The 22,217-nt window shown below is 30.1% G+C and overlaps 1 protein-coding gene across 2 annotated transcripts in view; it reads right to left on the reverse strand.

The window, feature by feature from the left end:
• Window positions 1–10,229: 10,229 nt before the first annotated feature.
• Window positions 10,230–22,217, reverse strand: part of LOC119599982 — a 345,586-nt gene continuing 333,598 nt past the window's right edge. For both annotated transcript variants that reach the window (XM_037949966.1, XM_037949965.1), the window contains one exon: window positions 10,230–10,522. In XM_037949966.1, coding sequence (XP_037805894.1) covers window positions 10,283–10,522 — 240 coding nt within the window. In that variant the 3' untranslated portion in view covers window positions 10,230–10,282. The remainder of the gene's footprint in view (window positions 10,523–22,217) is intronic.

The following is a 22,217-nucleotide window of genomic DNA, read 5'->3' on the forward strand; positions in this document are numbered from 1 at the left end:
GGTAATAACTTCAGCAAAAATATCGGTATCACCACGAAATTTTGCACATATGTATATAATAAGTACAAAAATCATATTACCAACGTAGATCTGTATAGGTCGATTATTGGTCACAGCTCCCATATATGTATGGCTCACTTTCGAAAAATACTTAAATACAAATAACTAATTAAGAAATAAAGATATTGGAATAATATTCAACATAAATATGTTTTGTGTATACATATATCACTTTGCAAAATATTTTTCGGATTGGTCCATAATTGGACATAACTCCCATATAAGGTCCATTTTCGATAACCACGTAATCGCACCTATTATATAACTGAATGAAGATATCGGTATAAAATTCATCATGAATGTGTTTAAAGTAGATATAAAACACCCTGAGAAATTTTTTCCGGATCGGCCTATAATTGGTCACAGCTCCCATGTAAGGTTAACTTCAGAAAATTACTTAAATGCACATAACTAATTTAGAAATAAAGATATGGAAATAATTTTCAGCATAAATATGTATTGTGTATACATATATCACTCTGCAAAATATATTTTGGATCGGTCCATAATTGGGCATAGATCCCATATAAGGCCCATTTCCGATAACCGCGTAAACGCTCATATTTCATAACTTAATGAAGATATCGGTATAAAATTAGTCATGAATATGTTTAAAGTAGATATGAAACACCCCGGATCGGTCCATAATTAGTCACAGCTCCCATATAAGGACCACTTCCAAAAATCGTTTAAATGCAAATATCCAATTAATAAATAAAGATATTTTAAAAATAGGCTATATAAATAAGTTCTTTTCGGATCGGTCCATAATTGTTCATATCTGCCATATAAGATCCACTTCAGAAAATCGCATATTTCATTGATAAATAAAGATATCGGAATAAGTATATTTTGTGTATATAAAAAAATAGGATCAATGCATAACTGGTCTTAGTTCTCATATAAGGCCCATTTCCATAAGTGACTTTTTCCAATATATTTCATGCAATTATAAATATATATGGATAAAATCCGACATTGTGTGTTTTTATTATCGATAAATCATTCTGCGAAATTTTGTTCGGATTGGCCAATAATTGACCATAACTCCATAAAAGGTATATATGATTTCTAAATGATAGCACCCTCATCACGGAAGCACAATTTAAACTTTCACAATTTATTAAATATGTATCTAATAATATTTATAAGGGTTTTCATAAAAAGTAGCTTACAGGTGGAGGGTATTTAATAATAATAATAATGTTTCAGTATCAAAAAATATTTCCGAGGGTACTTTTTTGGATCCTAGAGTACTAAAATATTTTTTTTTGCTGAAAGTTGTAAATTTGTTAGATACATTTATTTACACATGAACTTTCCAACCGAAAGTTGTATTTGTTTATTCTGTTTGATGGAACCAAAGCAGAATCAATTTGTTACATGAGATTTAGCAATGTAGGGCACAATTGCAGTCAAGTATATCAGCGAGTATTGATCAGTTATTGTAATTTCAAAGAGCTTGAATATACTTACTTGAGAACCTGTAGTCTTATTGTAGTTTAAATAAAGAAAAGAAAGAGTTTCTATTTTGTTTTTAAATGTTTTTATTGTAGCAATTTTAAAGTTGATTTTGTTTAGTGTTGTGCATGTTTGTTGGTGGCTAAACTACACTTTGTGTTGTTGTTATTTGTGCGATGCACTTTTAATGTTTTTTGTTGTTAGTGTTTGTCACACTTTTTATTGTGAATGTTTTTATTAAACAATCGGAAATTGTTTTTATACCCTCCACCACCATCAGTGGTGATAACTTTGTCATTCCGTGTGTAACACCAAGAAATATTCATCTGAGACCCAACAAAGTATATATATTCTTGGACCTTATGAAATTCTGAGTCGATTTAGCTATGTCCGTCTGTCCGTCCGTCTGCACTAAAAATTAACGAAATTCACCAAAAATATTTATTATTGTCCTAGGCAGTTTGGTATTGAAAATGAGCAAAATCGGTTCTCACCGGGAAAAGTTATGAATCAAAATTTGAAACAACCTCGAAAAAATAAGCATTTTTTACACATTCTGATGTAATATTCTCGAAAACTATGAAAGATAATTCCATAAAATTATAAAATCAGCATACATTCGTTTCTACACAAGAGCTTGACTCCTGCTGAAAATTGCCAGAATCGGTCCACAATTTCATATACCTCCCATACGAAAGTACATATTCCCGGAAAATAGGTTTTTTGTTAATAACTTTCGTCACAATGTCGTAATCTTTACAAAATTTTACAAACTAAAATCTTATGTCAATAGAATTCATTCAGAGAAATAATTTTCTGGGTCGGTCCATAATTGGACATAGCTCCCATACAAGGTCCCTTCCCGAAAATAACTTAAACGCAAATAATTCATTTTTAAATCAAGTTATCTATATAAAATTTGGTACAAGTATTGCCCTCACATACAGAAGTATTACTGTGAATTTTTTTTCCATCGGTCCATAATTGGTCATAGCTCCCATACAAGGTCCCATAACTCATTACTAACATAAGACATTCATATAAAATTTGGTACAAGTATTACTCATGTGCACAGAAATATTATTGTGAAATTTTTTTCCGATCGGTCCATAATTGGTCATAGCTCCCATACAAGGTCCCATCCGTAAAATCACTTAAACGCGCATAACTCATTACAAAATTAAGATATCCATATAAAATTTGGTACATGTATTACTCTCACATACAGAAATATTACTGAGAAATTTTTTTCTGATCGGTCCATAATTGGTCATAGCTCCCATACACGGTACCCTCCCGAAAATCAGTTAAACGCACATAACTCATTAACAAATTAAGATATAAAATTTGGTACAAGTATTGTTCATATGCACAAAAATATTACTGTAAATTTTTTTTCCGATCCGTTCATAATTGGTCATAACTCCCATACACGGTCCCATCCCGAAAATCACTTAAACGCGCATAACTCATTACTAAATTAAGATATCCACATAAAATTTGGTACAGGTATTGCTCACATATACAGAAATATTACTGTGGAATTTTTTTTCCGATCGGTCCATAATTGGTCATAGCTTCCATACAAGGTCCCCTCCCGAAAATCACTTAAACGCACGTCACTCATTACTAAATTAAAATATCCATATATAGTTCGGTACAAGTATTGCTCTCACATACAGAAATATTACTGTGAAATTTTTTTCCGATCGGTCCATAATTGGTCATAGCTCCCATACAAGGTCCCTTCCCGAAAATCACTTAAACGCGCATAACTCATTACTAAATTAAGATATCTACTGCTCATATGCACAGAAATATTACTGTAAAATTTTTTTCCTATCGGTCCATCCTTGGTCATAGCTCCCATGCAAGGTTCCCTCCCGAAAATCACATAAACGCACATAACTCATTACAAAATATTGATATCCATACATTTAGCACAACAGAATTTTGAAATTTTGTTTTTATATACACAATTGGTCATAGCTCCCATACTAGGTCCTGCCCCTAAAACCGTATTTAACTACACCATTTACAGTTGTATTTCAGAATTTTCCAGTTCTATTTCAGAAATTTCCATTAATATTTTAGAATTTTCCAATTATGTTTCAAAAATTTCTAATTATATTTCAGAAATTTCCAATTATATATCAGAAAATTCCAATTATATTTCAAAATTGTTTTTAATATTTCAGAAATTTCTACTTATATTTCATAAATGTCCACTTATATTTCAGAAATTTCCACATATATTTCAGAAATTCTAATTATATTTCAGAAATTTCTAATTATATATCAGAAAATTCCAATTATATATTTCAGAAATTTCCAATTATGTTTCAGAAATTTCTAATTATATTTCAGAAATTTCTAATTATATATCAGAAAATTCTAATTATATATCAGAAGTTTCCAATTGTATTTCAGAATTTTCAAATTGTATTTCAGAAATTTCAAATTGTATTTCAGAAGTTTCCAGTTGTATTTCAGAGTTTTCAAACTGTATTTCAAAAAATTCCAATTGTATTTCAGAAATTATTTTTTTTTATACAAAAATATATATGTAACATTGTATGTAGTAATTTTAGGACGAATAATCTATGTACATATATTTTAATTTTGAAATGTATATGGATACATAGTTCTGTTCTGTTTTATAATTTTTTATTACTGCTTATTACTTATTTATACATAAATTGTATATCGAAAATAAAATACGAATCGTTATTATTTTATAAATACATGTGTTCAATTCAATATAAGTCGTAGTTAGCTAAACAACTCAGGAATTTGAGTTTAAACTCTATTCAAATGGACAAAGGGGAGGTTGTAGTTGGTAAAGCATGAAAAATATTATCAATTGTAGGTTGTTTTATAGTCCCAAAATAACTACATACAATGTTACACAAATATTTTGGTATAAAAATATAATTTCTGAAATACAATTGGAATTTTTTGAAATACAATTTGAAAATTCTGAAATACAACTGGAAACTTCTGAAATACAATTTGAAAATTCTAAAATACAATTGGAAACTTCTGATATATAATTAGAATTTTCTGATATATAATTAGAAATTTCTGAAATATAATTAGAAATTTCTGAAACATAATTGGAAATTTCTGAAATATAATCAGAAATTTCTGAAATATATTTGGAAGTTTCTGAAATATAAAAAACAATTCAGAAATATAATTAGAATTTTCTGATATATAATTGGAAATTTCTGATATATAATTGGAATTTTTTGATATATAATTAGAAATTTCTGAAATATAATTAGAAATTTCTGAAATATAAAGAAATTTCTGAAATATAAGTGGACATTTATGAAATATAAGTAGAAATTTCTGAAATATTAAAAACAATTCTGAAATATAATTGGAATTTTCTGATATATAATTGGAAATTTTTGAAATATAATTAGAAATTTTTGAAACATAATTGGAAAATTCTGAAATATAAATGGAAATTTCTGAAATAGAACTGGAAAATTCTGAAATACAACTGTAAATGGTGTAGTTGCATTATCAATTTGTATAGAACAAATGCATACATGCAAATTAATAAAAATCGCCAAGCGTTGGTAATGTTCAATAAATCTTGGAATTGTAATAGATTTGAGCTGTTTGAATCTAGGGATTTTTCTATTTAAGATATGAGAAAACTTATTTCTACAAATATTTGATCAATTAGAAAAGTATTAATATAAAAGTAGCTGGTGGAGGGTATTTAAGATTCGGCTCAGCCGAATATAGCACTCTAACTTGTTATTCTTTGTTTCACTGAAAGTGTTTTAGTTTAATGTTTTGTTTATTTATTTTGCACAATGTAAATTGTATTTTGTTTTATTTGTTGTTTGGTTTTTGGTGACGTTTTTTGTTCGCTGTGCCGATGACAAGTGTCTTCACTTGTTCTCCTTTATGTTGGCGCCTTGAACAGGGCGTTTTTACATGGAAGTGTCAATTTTAGTCGAAGTCGATCAAGCCGTTTACAATGCGGGCGATGACGACAGATCGATCATCAATAACACATATTTAGACATTTTTAAACAATCAACAACGGAAGTAGAAAGAGCATTATACATACGTTTGTTGATATGAATATGAATATGATGAATCTTTGTCCGTCCCTCAATATTAATCTTTTAGATATAATTTGACGAAATTTCTTGCCCATGGTATCATATAGCTACCATAAAAATATTACCCCGATATTGTACTTTGTAAATATGTACATACTAGGGTGATCGACTCGATTTTTTAACCGGTTTTAAAACCGGTTTTTTCTGCTTTACCAGTGTCGGTTTTATCTTAATGTTGATTTTTCGAATATCGAATAACCCGGTTTTTTTACTTTTTAAAACCCGGTTTCGAATACTTTTATTTGCTTTGTATTCAAAGATTATTTAAATTAAATTTTTAAGTAATTAATAATACAGCCCGTCTAAATTTTTAAAATATTCGAGTCGAGGAACTAGCGTATATTTTTCTACAGCTCCTTTGGTTATACTTTTTTGATTTTCCTAATTAATTAAAAAAATTTATTTGTAAAATTGATAACTGTTTGATAAAATTTTATCAATCTTAAGATTATATTCCAATTACCATAATTAATTTACGGCAGAAATTTTATGGAAGTGTTGGAATGCCTATGCAAATTTCCTAAACAGGGCTTTTAAAATAAGCTAGGATTACATAGTACCTTATGTTTAACAGAAGTGTCCCACTTTTTTCCAAATTTTTTTATATTAAAGAAATAGTGTAAATCAGACGACCGGTTAACCGGTTTTTTCTGAATTTGAAAAACATCAACCGGTTTTTTTTTAAATGTCAACTATTCGAACTATTCGAAAACCGGTTTTTGGAAAATGTCGAATAATCGATCACCCTAGTACATACATATATTAAATTTAAATCAGTCATGATACAATTTGTTATACATATTTTAATTAATTCTGTCTTAATGACCCTACTCAAGGATGAATTTAGAAATTCAACTTAACGCTAATAATTGAGCTACAAGTATTAGTAACGATAGTTTATTGTCAATAAATCTCTTATATACATACATATGTGTTATTAAATTAAAATCCGATGTACATAGGTGTTCATTTGATAAAAAATCAGTAGTCATATCAAATTCTACACATGAGACCATGTATAAGGCTATCCATGACATGAGACCATACATAAGATATTTACTCGTTCAGCCGATTCTTAATATGACATGAAACAATAATTTGCGTTAAAGTCCAAATAATTTTGAACAAAAATTTCTTATATTATCTATGGTTGAATTTTTAATCTCAAAACATATCGTTTTATATTAGATAGAAATTAAGTCCTTCGAGCTTCTGTCATTTGGAAATAATCTATTCTATATATATAAATAAAAATCAATTGTCGTTCGTTGGTAATTGCATCAGTTGAGAACGGCTAGACCGATTTGGACAATTTTTTTACTGAAATGTTCGTCATAGTCCAACTTAGGTTTTTAAGGAAAGAAAAATTGACAACGCCCACTTTTGCGCACACTTTTTTCGATTTATCTAAAATCGGAAAACGGCTGCACCGATTTGGCTAAATTTTTTAAAACATGTTCGTAGTAATCAAATTTAAAGTTTTACTGAAAGAATAATTGACCACGCCCACTTTTTTTAAAGCATTACAGTTGCACTTTATTTTGGTGTATAATTTGTGGCATAATGAATTTTTACAAAAATTGGATAGATCAGTATATTTATTGGTACAGGTTCAAAAATGCGGTAATTTAAGGCTCCGATATGGTTGCAAATAACTTTTATAGTTTTCATGTTATAACAGTCGTTTATATATCTTTTTATTGCATTATAGTTGCCATTTGCTTTGGTATATAATTTATTCCATAATATATGGCCAATTGGATAGATCGATTCCGTTCCGATATGGTTGCAAATAACATTGACAGTTTTCATGCTATGACAGTAATTTGTGCATCATTTTAAAGCATTATGATTGCACTTTAATATGGTATATAATTTGTTGCATAATGTGTGTTTTTACAAATTGGTCAATTTGATAGATCGGTAGAATTATTGTTCTATGTTTAATAAACGCAGTAATCTGAGGTTCCGATATGGTTGCAATTAACTTTGGCAGTTTTCGTGCTAGGACAGTCATTTATGCACCATTTTAAAGCATTAAAATTGCTATTTGGTTTGGTACATAATTTATTGCATAATGTATTTTTAGAAAATGGACAATTGGATAGATCGGTAGAATTATTTTCCCAGGTTTAAAAAAGCGGTAATTTGAGGTTCCGATATGGTTGCGAATAACTTTGACAGTTTTCATGCTATGACAATCATTTATGCATCATTTTCATGCATTACGATTGTACTTTAACTTGGTATATCATTTGTGGAAAAATGTGTTCTTCTAAAAAATTGTAAATTTCATGGATCGGTAGAATTGTTGTTCTATGTTTAAAAACGCTGTGATTTGAGGTTCCGATATGGTTGCAAATAACTTTGACAGTTTTCATGCCAGGACAATCGTTTATGCATCATTTCAAAGCATTACAGTTGCACTTTGTTTTGGTGTATAATTTGTGGCATAATTAATTTTTACAAAAATTGGATAGATCGGTATATTTATTGGTACAGGTTTAGAAATGCGGTAATTTAAGGCTCCGATATGGTTGCAAATATCCTTTATAGTTTTCATGTTATAGCAGTCGTTTATATATCTTTTTATTGCATTATAGTTGCCATTTGTTTTGGTATATAATTTATTCTTCTTATTCTTATCTTCTTCTTCTATCTATCTTCTATTCTATATAAATAAAAATCAATTGTCGTTCGTTGGTAATTGCATCAGTTGGGAACGGAAAGAAAAATTGACAACGCCCACTTTTACGCACACTTTATTCGATTTATCTAAAATCGGAAAACGGCTGCACCGATTTGGCTAAATTTTTTATTTAAATGGTCGTAGTAATCTAATTTAAGTTTTTACTGAAAGAAAAATTTACCACGCCCACTTTTTTCGATTTATCTAAAATCGGAAAACGGCTGCACCGATTTGGCTAAATTTTTTAAAACATGTTCGTAGTAATCAAATTTAAAGTTTTACTGAAAGAATAATTGACCACGCCCACTTTAACGCTCATTTTTTTCGATTTATCTAAAATCACAAATCGAACATAAACATTTTTTCTAATTTGGACAGGACAACGTCTGTCGGGCCAGCTAGTTAGTTAATATATATTAATATTTTTAATATTTAATATTCTTTCAAAATTGAAATTTTTGGTAATTTTTTCATATAATATTAACAATGGAATTTTAATTAGATTGATATTCATGTCAATCAAGATAAAAATTCGAAATTCTATTTCGAAATGAGCTGCATTGGTAATTTGCAAAACATACTTCTAAAAATGTAAAAGTGGATTTTAAAACTAGATTTCTTTACTCTATAAATTTATAAGCCGTTTTTTCTGGAACTTTTAGTTGATGCATTTCTGATAATTTATGCAAATATGTGGCAAAACATTCATAGAATTTCAAATTTGAACTTTTAAAGATACTTTGAGAGTATCAAATAAGACTCGGGAGTATCACGGTACTTTTGAACATTAAATAGTATCAAAAAAGTACCATCGTACCAATTTTGGCATCCCTGATTCGTTTATATTTGCAGAAGACAAGCAATGCAAGCGTCATTTTTTGTTACACTCAATTGTTTTGAAAATACAAAAAAAAATAGGCATTCAAACCGTTCTCTGTTGTGTACCATTCCAAGTGGAGACCATTAGGTAGATAGGATAAAATAAAATGTTTAAATTAAAATAATGTTAAACACCCCTAACCACTCTTATAAACATATAGCTATACACTATATAGCTATACGGCTAGGGGAGAAACAGCCTCCTCATATAATATGTATTTAAAAATTTGCAAAGAAGTCAGCACAGTTAAGGACATTAACAGGTACCCCGTAGTACAATAGTAATAGGGATATCAATGCCCCCATAATACGAGAGGAGATCAAACTCTCTTGTTTAACCTACCTGTCGAAACTAATGGATCACCCAAAACCTCTTGACAGGGAGTTGCAGTTATTTGCGGGTCATAGACGACTAAGAAGAATGGAAACACTGAATTTTGCCAGGTAATCAAATTATCGAAAACTTTTGAAATTGCAGTGGCAATAACAACAAATAGATTAGGTTAAGATATGTCAAAAATATCACATAAAACTAAAGAAAATAATTCGAGGGAATTTCCGCACAATTTCCCGGGAATTTGGGATTGAAAATTCTTCGGAATTCCCGTGAATAACACTAATATGAACCGATCTTCATAGTTTTGTAAAGATTTGTGGGTTTTTATTAGGTTTATTTATAACTGATATTTCTGTTTTGTTAACGATATATCAACAGTAATATACATCTCAAATATTTGTATATGATTGAATTGTTTTTAATAAATAAAAACAAATAAGAAATTTGGGATAAAAATTCGTTCCAATATTAAAACAAGAGTGCGAAATTTCCAGTGGTTGTCTCGGATTTTTTTGGCTCATACCTCCGTTATTTATGGAACGATTTTAATAATTTTAAATAGGAATCGATAGTATGTCTAATAGAAACATGGGTTAATTGTGTACAATTATTATAATTAGTCTTTTTAACCACGAATAATTAAAAATTCGTTAAATGATGTTAGAAATAATTTACACATTGCTTTATTATACAAATACATTTATAATATTAGAACTCATTTTTTCTGTCTAGTTTTTCAGAATCCCTTGGACGCCGGCGTCTTTTATGAATTGTATCTCTTCTCATGGAGTGCGGTCTATTTACACCATGTAATTTGAAGTACAAGCCACATGCATTGCAAACGATTTCGCCACGATTGCTTCTCCTCCATATTGTAGTTTTCAAGGTCCCGCAATTTGAACACGACATATCTTTTTGAGATCCAGTTTGAAAAGCACATATTTTGGGCTAGAAAGAAAATAAAAAAGGAAATGATTTATTGTAGCAGAAAACATGTATCGCTTATGCCGACAGAATATTGAAAATGCAATTAAAAATAATATCATATTACAAAGTCGATAAAACAGTCAATACTTTAAATATTTTACTGATCGTATTTCTTGCGTTCAATGTTCTGTCCAATTGTTACACTATCCACTTTATGAATAATGCTGTGTAAGCAATTAATTACTATATAATGTAAGAACTTTTTCAATAAAGACACACTTCGCTTAACACAGGAGAGCTGTAATTTAGCTCTTGCGAAGAACTAAGATTTAACGTAAACATCTTTTAATTGCATAGCTCTATATGGCGATCCTGCCGGCCTTTTTGGAGTGCTATTTATTTTATTTATTTAAGCACCCAAAAAGAATAAAAAGGCCTTGGGAGTGCTGTTTTAAAGCACCTAAAGGCAATTATTTTATTATAAAAAGTCTTTTGGAGTGCCAGAAAATAAAAGGCACCCAAAAGCAAAATTGTGGTTCCTGGCGGACAGCTAAGTCTCCGTCAGAAGTCTGTACGGCCATGGTACAGAATGGGTACACCAGGCCCAAGGGCCATAACACTAGATGAGTATTTTAAAAGAAGAAAAAAAAACCAACAGAAAACCTAACAAAGATACCACCAACAACGAAACCAAAACGAAGGGGTGGTTTTAAGACAAGGTTAAGAAGAGAAAGGGCAGTCCCGATCCGACTAATAAATCAGGATCCACCACCTCGGCCATGTGGAAAAAGATCGATAGAATCGATCTTCTATTAAAAACAAAACATTAAAAAAAAATTATAATAATAATAGATATTGTGCATTCAGTTGTACATTTAGGTCACCATTTGACAAATATAAATATTTTTTACTTTATACATATAAATAATTTTAAGAATAATGAATAATAAAAATAATATATAGAATATTTAAGTTTTCAAGCTCAATTAAATTTTTTTAAGTTCCTTTGTAATGGGAAAACACCAATCCAAAATAGAAAATCCTTCGGCCAATGTGGTCAATGAAGTAGAGGTAGTACAGGGAAATACAAATCTTGAATTAATTGAATGTTGTTTAATAATAACAACTGTTTTAATAGGTTTAAATACATTGTTGCGTCCTTACATAATAAAAGATTAAAGAAGAAATATACAATCCGAGCTAACGATTTGAATAGAGTATAGATGGAGTGGTCGGATATAGTAAAAAGGGTTAGAATAATTAGAGATGAATTTGACCGATCTTACAAATGTTTGAATATTGACAGACCAACTAAGGAAGAAACAATTCACCAACATATGCAAACTTTGCTACGTTGTTTTGAGGATATAAGAGTAATACTTAACGTAAATTATAACAGACTAACTAAAGCACATCAAACTGCAGCAGAAGGATTTTTTCTCGATTTAAATGAAAGAGTTTTTAAAGTTGCCATTAGAAATGATATAAAAATTGACTTACCAGAAAATTTGCATGAAGAGGTATTTATAAAACCTAGTTTTTCACAGCAAGAATCAAAAACAGATAAAACAATGTCGCAAACAGTAGTGGAATTTTTGAATTCAGCCTCAAGGCTAATTACAGATTTTGATGGAAAATCTGAAAACTTACGATCTTTTCTTGATTCATTGGCTTTGGTCGACTCAATAAAGGGAAGCCACGAATCCACAGCAGTGTCTCTTATAAAAACTAAACTAAAATGAACTGCTAGAAATTTAATTGGCAATGAAGCGACCATAGCAGAAATTGTTAGCAAACTGAATAGTACTGTTAAGGGAGAATCGGTGGAAGTATTATCAGCAAAAATAATGAACATAAGACAAAATAATAAAACAGCAAATGCATATTGTACAGAGATAGAAAATCTTACAAAGTCATTAGAAAACGCGTATATATCGAATGGCTTGTCTTGCGAATTAGCAAGCAAATATTCGACGCAGGTTGCCGTAAAGGCACTTACTAAAAACTGCACAATTGATAAAGTAAAACTTATCATGAAAGCAGGTCAATTTAACTGTATGAACGAAGCTGTTAGTAAGTTTGTAAACAGTTGTACCGAGGCAACAGGTCAACAAAACGCCATACTATATTATGGACAAAGACAGAGTAATTATGATAGGAAAAGAAATTACAATAGAAGTAACAATAAGTTTGTAGACAACCACGGCTTTAGAAATCCGAACAGAAATGGATTTAGAAATAATAATAACAATTATAACAACAGAAACAGAAATAGATTGCAGCGAGGTAACAACCGCGGCAATTATGTGAGAGCAGCCAATCTATCTGAAAGCGATTCGAAAAACCAGAACGCTCCCCTAGGATCAGAACAGTAAATAAAAAAGTGTACAATCTTAACCTCAACTTAAGGATTTTCATAAAACTACAGATTAATCAAACTAAAGAATTAATAACATTGCTAGTAGACACAGGTGCAGACATATCCTTGCTAAAACACCAGTATGCCTTTAAAAAATTAAATACTAAACATATAACAACATTAAGTGGAATAGGTGAAGGCAAAATTAGATCCCTTGGTACGATATTTTTTGATCTAAGATACAAGCAGTTTTTGATTCCTCATCACTTTCACATAGTGAAAGATGAATTCCCGATACCATGTGACGGTATTATAGGAATAGATTTCATTAAAAAATATAACTACATTCTTGAATTTAGCCAAGATCATGATTCTTTTATTTTAAGGCCTGAAAACATTTCACAGCAGATAGAAGTACCAATTATATCTGCTCACAGCTATATTACTTTACCAGCCAGAGCAGAGGTCGTTCGTCAAGTGAAATTCACTCATGCTGAACAAGAAATATTGGTTCCAAATCAGGAGCCCCAAGAAGGTGTATTTATAGCTAACACATTGGTTAAAACTGACAAAGCCTTTATTAGGATTTCAAATACCAATAATTGCCCTGTAGTATTAAAGCAATCTAATATAAAAACAGAAAATTTTGCTGATTATGATATAGTCACAAATAATAACATAAACAATGGCCAAAGAAGATCAGAAATAATGAAAATTTTAAAGAAACAATTTCCAAAACAATTTGAAAAAACATTAACTAATCTTTGTTCTGATTATAGTGATATTTTTGGATTAGAAACGGAAACTATAACAATAAACAATTTTTATGAACAAAAGTTGAGAGTAAAAGACACAACTCCGATATATATAAAACATTATCGTATACCACATGTACACAAGGAAGAGATAGATAGACAAGTTAAAAAACTTATATATGATAAAATTATTGAACCATCTCATTCTGAATATAATAGTCCAATACTATTGGTTCCAAAGAAATCTCTTCCTAATTCCGATAAAAAGAGATGGAGACTAGTGGTCGATTATAGGCAAATAAATAAAAAACTCGTAGCGGATAAATACCCGTTACCAAGAATTGATGATATTTAGGATCAACTTGGCAGAGCAAAATATTTTTCCTGTTTGGATTTAATGTCAGGTTTTCATCAAATAGGTCTAGAAAGAGATTCTAGAGATCTTACGTCTTTTTCAACTAGTAATGGATCATACAGATTTACTAGATTACCTTATGGTTTAAAAATAGCCCCAAATTCATTCCAAAGAATGATGACAATTGCTTTCAGCGGTCTAAAGCCTGACCAAGCTTTCTTGTATATGGACGATCTAGTAGTACTAGGTTGTTCCGAAAAGCACATGCTTTCGAATTTAACAAATGTGTTTGAGTTATGTAGGAAATATAATCTCAAGTTGCATCCTGAGAAATGTACGTTCTTCAGGAAAGAGGTAACATATCTGGGACATAAATGTACGGATAAAGGAATACTCCCAGACGATAGCAAATATAGCGCAGTTGAAAACTATCCAACACCAAAAAACGCTGACGAGGCAAGACGATTTGTAGCCTTTTGCAACTATTATAGAAGATTCATCAAAAATTTTTCCGATTATTCAAGACATTTGACACGGTTGTCGAAGAAAAATGTTGAGTTCAAATGGACTGAGGCTTGTGATTTGGCTTTTAAACATCTAAAAAAGCATTAATGAGTCCAACATTGCTTCAGTATCCAGATTTTTCAAAAGAATTTTGTATAACAACTGACGCAAGCAAACAAGCTTGTGGTGCCGTTCTAACACAAGAACACAAAGGAAAGCACCTTCCAGTCGCATATGCTTCAAAAGTATTTACAAGGGGCGAAAGCAATAAATCAACTATAGAACAGGAGTTAACAGCTATACACTGGGCTATTATGCATTTTATACCGTACATATATGGAAAACATTTCTTAATCCGCACTGATCACAGACCATTATCTTATTTATTTTCTATGAAAAATCCAAGTTCAAAATTAACAAGAATGAGACTTGATTTAGAGGAATATGATTTTACAGTTGAATATCTTAGGGTAAAATATAATTATGTTGCTGACGCATTATCGCGTATAACCATAAATGATTTGAAAGAAATTAACAATAAAAATAACAATGTATACAAAATAACAACACGATCAATGGCAAAAGAATCACTTGAAAAATCTCCAGTTACATTAAACAAAAAGCATTTAGAAAATAAACATGAGAAGCCCAATGTATTTAACCCAGTTATGAATTCTGACGTCAGAAAATTTTGCAAGCTAAAAATTGACCCACATACATTTTATATTAAACGTGGTAAATCGAAACTTGCATGTATGAAAATAAATGAATTGTTTATCAGTGGGAAATTTGACTTAGGACAATTTTTCCCAAGGCTCGAAGAAGTGGCCGGTAAACTAAAAATTAATAAATTACAAGTGGCACCTAGTGAGAAAATTTTCGAATTTGTCTCTATTAATGAATTAATGAAGTAGCACTACTTAATAAGGTGATCCACGTAACAAATGCTAAGTTAATAACAGAGATAATGAAACAATATCATGATGATCCAGCGGAGGGCGGACATTCTGGTGTTTCAAGAACTCTTAATAAAATAAAAAGATATTATTTCTGGAAGAACATGACTCGTGATATCACGAAATATGTTAAAGTGTGCCAAAAATGCCAGTCGGCTAAAATTACAAAACACACAAAAATGTCATTGACTTTGACAAATACACCAGCTAAACCATTTGATACGGTAATAGTGGACACTATAACGGAAATTCATAGGCTGTCACAATAATATGCGACATGACAAAATATCTTGTAACGGTACCTATTCAAGATAAAAGCGCAAAATCAGTTGCGAAAGCCATATTTGAACATTTTATTCTGGAAGAACATGACTCGTGATATCACGAAATATGTTAAAGTGTGCCAAAAATGCCAGTCGGCTAAAATTACAAAACACACAAAAATGCCATTGACTTTGACAAATACACCAGCTAAACCATTTGATACGGTAATAGTGGACACTATAACGGAAATTCATATGCTGTCACAATAATATGCGACATGACAAAATATCTTGTAACGGTACCTATTCAAGATAAAAGCGCAAAATCAGTTGCGAAAGCCATATTTGAACATTTTATTCTTACTTATGGACCGATGAAGACGTTCATTATGGACATGGGTACAGAGTACAAAAAATCGGTGCTTAATGAATTATGTAACCTTTTGAAGAAAGAAAATATTACATCGACTGCTCATCATCACCAGACGCTAGGAACTATAGAAAGAAGTCATAGAACCTTCAACGAATATGTAAGATCATACATAGCCGTTGACAAAAGCAATTGGGATAAATGGCTCAGTTATTTCACTTACTGTTTCAATACCACGCCATCTACGGTGCATGACTATTGCCCTTATGAGTTAGTTTTCGGTAAGATTCCTAATGGGTTTCAACAATTTGATAAGGTTCATACAATATCACCTTTATATAATGTAGAAGATTATGCTAAGGAAGTTAGATATAGGTTAGAAATAGCACATAAGAGAGCACGAGAAATAATTGATAGGTATAAGTTAAAACAGAAATTAAATTATGATAAGACATTGTTAGATTATAAATTAAAAGTGGGAGATTTAGTTTTAGTTAAAAATGAAGTAGGTCACAAATTAGATCCACAATATAAAGGACCTTACGAAATTAAAAATATAGATTTAAGAAATAATGTAACTATAGTGGATAAGAAAAATAAAAAAGAGCAAATAGTTCGTAAGAATAGACTTAAGATTTTCAACAAATAATATACATAACATTATCCTTAGTAACATATGCGCATGTGTTTAAGTAATAAATAAGATGTTTATTCCCATATTTGTAATAAAATTAATTATTAAGATTATAGTAATAATTTGTTAAAAAATGTCCATACATTTAAAAAGGGTATGAACATTCTTCCGTAATAGGGAGGTGTAGCATAAAACATGTATCGTTTATGCCGGAGAATATTGAAAAAACAATTAAAAATAATATCATATTACAATATAATCTAAGAACTTTTTCAATAAAGACACACTTCGCTTAACACAGGAGAGCTGTAATTTAGCTCTTGCGAAGAACTAAGATTTAACGTAAACATCTTTTAATTGCATAGCTCTATATTATATAACTACACCAAATACAATAAAATATATAATTTTAAACTACTGCTCAGCAAATCATAATATTGCCAACCTTTTTCAACCAAAACAAGTAAGAGCACTGTTGCCAGATAATATTGGCATAAATTCGCCAAAACTGGACTTAGTGCTGGTAAAATATGTGAAAATTTGTGTGATTAAATTTTTTTGGAAACCTAGCAATTAACGAAAATAATAATATAAAATTTAGGACTTCATTACCCCGTTTTTAACAGTTCTTTTTATTTTTACCAGATTTCTGGGTCCTTATTAAATCGGTCCACGATTTCGCCTAGCCCCCCTTCAGAAAATGACTTTATCGCTAATAACTGGCTAAAAGAAGCATCTATAGCGGTGAAATTCGACACAAACATGTTTTATGGGAACCTTAATCTCTTTGTAAAATTTTATAAGGGTAGGCCCATAATTGGCCCCTTCAGTAAATGACTTAATGCTAATATCTGAAATTAAGAAGCATATATAGCAATAAAATTCGACATAAAAAAGGTTTATATTAACTAAAATCATTTTCTTAAATTAAGGTCCCCTTAAAAAAATTACTTTATCGCTAATAACTGGCTAAAAGAAGCATCTATAGCGGTGAAATTCGGCACAAACATGTTTAATGGGAACCTTAATCTCTTTGTAAACTTTTATAAAGATAGGCCCATAATTGACCCTATCCCCCATATAAGGTCCCCTTCAGAAAATTACTTTAATGCTCATATCTGACCTTAAGAAGCATATATAGCAATAAAATTCGACATAAAAAAGTTTTATATGAACTAAAATCATTTTCTTAAATTTTATGAGGATGGGTCCATAATTGACCCTCCATATAAGGTCGCCTTCAGAAAATGACTGTAAAGCTCATTTCTGGTTGTAACGCCCAAATATGACTACAGCGATGAAATTTCATATAAACAAATTTTGTATGACCAAAATGTCGTCTTCAGATATTTATGAGTATCGGTCTATAATTGACCCTACCCTATCGGTCTATAATGGACCCTACCCTAGAAAATTACTTTAACGCTTATTACTGGCTCAAAAATGCGACATAAACAATATTTGTATGAACAAAAATAGATCTAAATTTTAGGAAGATAGGACCATAATTGACCCCACCCCCCGTATACGGGCGCCTTTAGCACTTATTACTGGAATTTCATATTTTCTAGTCATATTTTAGACTAGATATATGAAATTCAACATAAACAAGTTTTATGGAAACTGAAATCTTCCAACCAACTTTGATGAAGATGAATTGATAAATTACCACTTCAGAAAATTTAACTCTCATTATTACTGAAAATTACATAATTTATGTACATAAAATAATATATAAAATTTACTCCAGAAAATTACTTTAACGCTTATCTATGGCTCCAAATTACGGTAGTTTTATAGGAACTAAAATGTTTCAACTGAATTTGGTGAGGATGGGTCGATAACTGATCCAACCCCCCATTATCGGTTTGATTCAGAAATTTCCTTTAAACCTCATGACTGAATTAAATATACGAGTACGAGATGAAATTCGTTACAAATAATTATTGTATAAAACGATGAAAATAGGTCCATAATTGACTCTACCCTCCATGTAACCACTCTTACAAAAAACAGTTTATGGTTATAAAAATTGGACCAAAAATATTTATATTTTAATTCGGAAGAGCTCGGTCCATACTTATAGCCTTATTAAAGGCACTCTTCCAAATATTAGCCTGATATTCATATTAATATTGACATATGATGATAAAATTCAACATAGATCTAATAAATGAGGAAATTGCTTCAATAAAGTTTATTAATAAGAATGATTTGATGGTGGGTATATAAGATTCGGCATGATCGAATATAACACTCTTACTTGTTATTAACTTTTTTGTTACGTATTTTTAAAATTAAAAAATATAGATAGTTAATTAACAATTTCTACTTTTTTCTATACGTCAAAATTTTGAGATAAAGACATTTTAATTTTGCTTCCTTTAGGATTTCTGGTAAAATATATGAAAATTAGTATTAGAAAACGAAAATAATATAGAATTCAGGACTTTCATAACCAATTTTTTACCGGTTCTTTTGGTTTTTAACAGATTTTTAGTAATAATTTTGTTACGTTTTTTTCTATTAAAGAAATTAAATTTCGAAAAAATTATTTACATTTAATTCCAGAATATCAAACTGAGTATAATTCTTTTCTTACATTCCCATTTATATTTTTTCCGCTAAAATCTTGGAAGCATTATTACTCAACTGACATTTATTCACCATGATTTAGGATTATTTCAGCGGAATTTTCCATATTTTTTGTGACAAGAAAACCATTGTTAGAGCGCACAATGTTTGATTTTCAAATTTAGTTTACAAAAACCCCAAAAATTAACTTTAAAAAAGGTAAAAACTTATATTCGGAATTAAAAAAAACTATCCAGTTAAGATGCTCTTCATCCATTTTAGCTTAAAACTAACATTGTATGCTTACAACGGTAATGTAAGGAAACTTACGTTACCCACTATACATATCTAGAAAATAAGAAACAACATAACAAAACAAAGATCAATGTACAAATAAGAGATAGAATAAATTGTTCAATTCACAATCGATGTTGTAGCGTTGTAGCGTAGTATGTCAGCAGCTGCTACAATAGTCGTAACAATGTTGTTCGTATTTTCTATGCAAAAGTTCTATACAACTCCTACGACAATTTTTCATATGTTTTCGAATGTATAGGAAAGTTTAGTGTTGTCAATTGTTTATTTCAACATATAAACAAAAAAATTAATCGATTTTGGCAGAAATCACAAACAGACAGCTTTTTACCATAAGTTAAGTTTTATTAAAAACAGTTTATTTATTAGTTTAAAATGTGGAATAATGAAAATAAAAGAATTTTAAATTCAAAGAAACTAATTTGGTATATTTCTCTTGTTTAATTAATTAAATATTCCTGTTTTTTATTTTTTGACATTGTTATGTATGTTTGTTTCGATGTTTTTTTTTTTCGTAGAGATCATAAACTTATGACTTGCTGCAAAGATCTGTTCACTTTAGTAAGTACAATTGAACAAATATAATAAATAAAACCGGTATGTAGTCAGTCTGCAAGTAAAGTTCAATTCAGCAACAAGTGTTTCAATTCGCAACTCCACCCACTACATGGCGACCGCGACTTGGAAGAAACAAAAGTTAAAACAAGTGAAAATTATAAAATGCGTTTTTGTGAAAAACTAAAAAAATCTCGGTTGGTACGGTGTTGTGTTGATTACTGTTGGTATATCGAAACTCGTGTTTTTTATACCCACCATCAAAAAAGAAATATTGGTCATAGACGCACAAAAGTATATATTAAATTCTAAGACGATCTAGCCATGTCGGTCCGTCTCACAGTAGGAAATGGTAGAATAGGAGCTGATCATAATTACTTTTTATAAACTGTTAATTTTTGACATAATTTTTTTTTTCGTAGTAAAGCTAAGATGTTGTGTATTATAATATAAAAATATTGGAGAAATCCAACTGGTATAACTATCCGTAAATATTGATCAAATGTGAAGGATTTCAAATATAATATTTTTGTACTTTAAAATTGCCATATTTAAGGTCATTATTTTCGATGATATAGCATTTATCGGAAAATGTTTTAATTAATGTTAGATAGAGTATTTTGTTAAGATATTTATAAAGTCATACCCCCGTATTCATAAAGATATTAATCGTTTATTTTAGGTTTATTACACACATTTTCCATACAAAATTCCTACAATAAACCATCAACAAATTTATTATGCGCTTATAAATATGGGGGATAATCTTTAAAGAAGATTGTAAACTTCTCTTAATATTTGCATATTTTCTAGTTAATGTTCTATTTATGAGGTATAGAGTTTTTGGTGGAGTATACGTTTTAAGCTCCCCTTGCCTCCGCGTTCAAATTAATATAAAATGAAAACTTAATGTATTGTGTATTACATTTAATAAATAAAATTTGCGGCGGTCTGCGGCTGCAGTCAGGGGAAAGGATCGGTCCATAATTGACATACAAGGTCCCCTTCAGAAAATGACTTTCACGCTGCTTACTGGCTTAAAATTACGAGTACAGCGATGAAACTCGACATGAAAAAATGAATAAAATACCTAAGCAGTGGTATTGTGAGTAAGAAAGTCATCGAACTAACAAACAAGAAGCCCTGCCCCTTTTCTGTGTGAGCAATTTTTTGTTTTTAAAACAAAACGACTTTTGAACTCCTTATTTATAAGTACATAGAGATTTGTAAGAGAGCGTGGTAAGTACTTGCCTCCAATGTCATGACCGTGTTAAAATTATGAGTTAAAATGCTAATGAATAAGTAGTGAAAAGCCGCTTTTTAGCTTTTCAACTCATTACTTTTCAATGTATGTTTTTGCTGGGTAATGGTAGGTTTAGTGAATAAATAACACTACTCATATATATGTATAAATTATATTTAGATAAAACTTATTTCTATATAAGGGCTTAATAATATCAATTGTCCATTAATTTATTACATTCGAAAAGAAATATTACAACTAAACTTTTATTCAAACTTTTGCAATAAAAATATTAAATTTCAAACATATATTACCAAGTAACCATTGAATTTTTGAAGCTCATATCAATATATATGATCAGAAATATTGTCAAAATTATTGGTGTAAAATTTTGGGCACTTATCTCTAACAGATAAAAAGTTATAGATTTATGATCAGAAAACGACAAAAATTTCCCACTGTGCGTCTGTCTGTTAAAAGCACGATCGAGTACGAACGGAATGAGCTAGAGGGTTGAAATTTTCCACAAAAATTCTCTATAGGTAAGGTTTGTTTGGTATTGCAAATGGGCAATATCGGTCCACAAGTGGACCCCCGAAACACAGCTTTAACGGGCAAATCTGTTTTAAAAGTATGAGTATAGCGATGACATTCGACATAAATAAGTTTAATATGAGCCAAAATCTCCCAACCAAATTTTATGAGGATCGGTCCATAATTGACCCTACTCCCCATATAAGGTTCCCTTCAGAAAATTACTATAACGCTCAATACTGGCTTAAAAATAAGAACATGGCGATGAAATTATATATATAAGGTTCCCTTCAGAAAAT

Source organism: Lucilia sericata, unplaced genomic scaffold (assembly GCF_015586225.1).
Source record: "Lucilia sericata isolate MDLA Ls3-8-SP2 unplaced genomic scaffold, ASM1558622v1 Contig000099F_arrow, whole genome shotgun sequence".
In the NCBI taxonomy this organism is placed as follows: domain Eukaryota; kingdom Metazoa; phylum Arthropoda; class Insecta; order Diptera; family Calliphoridae; genus Lucilia; species Lucilia sericata.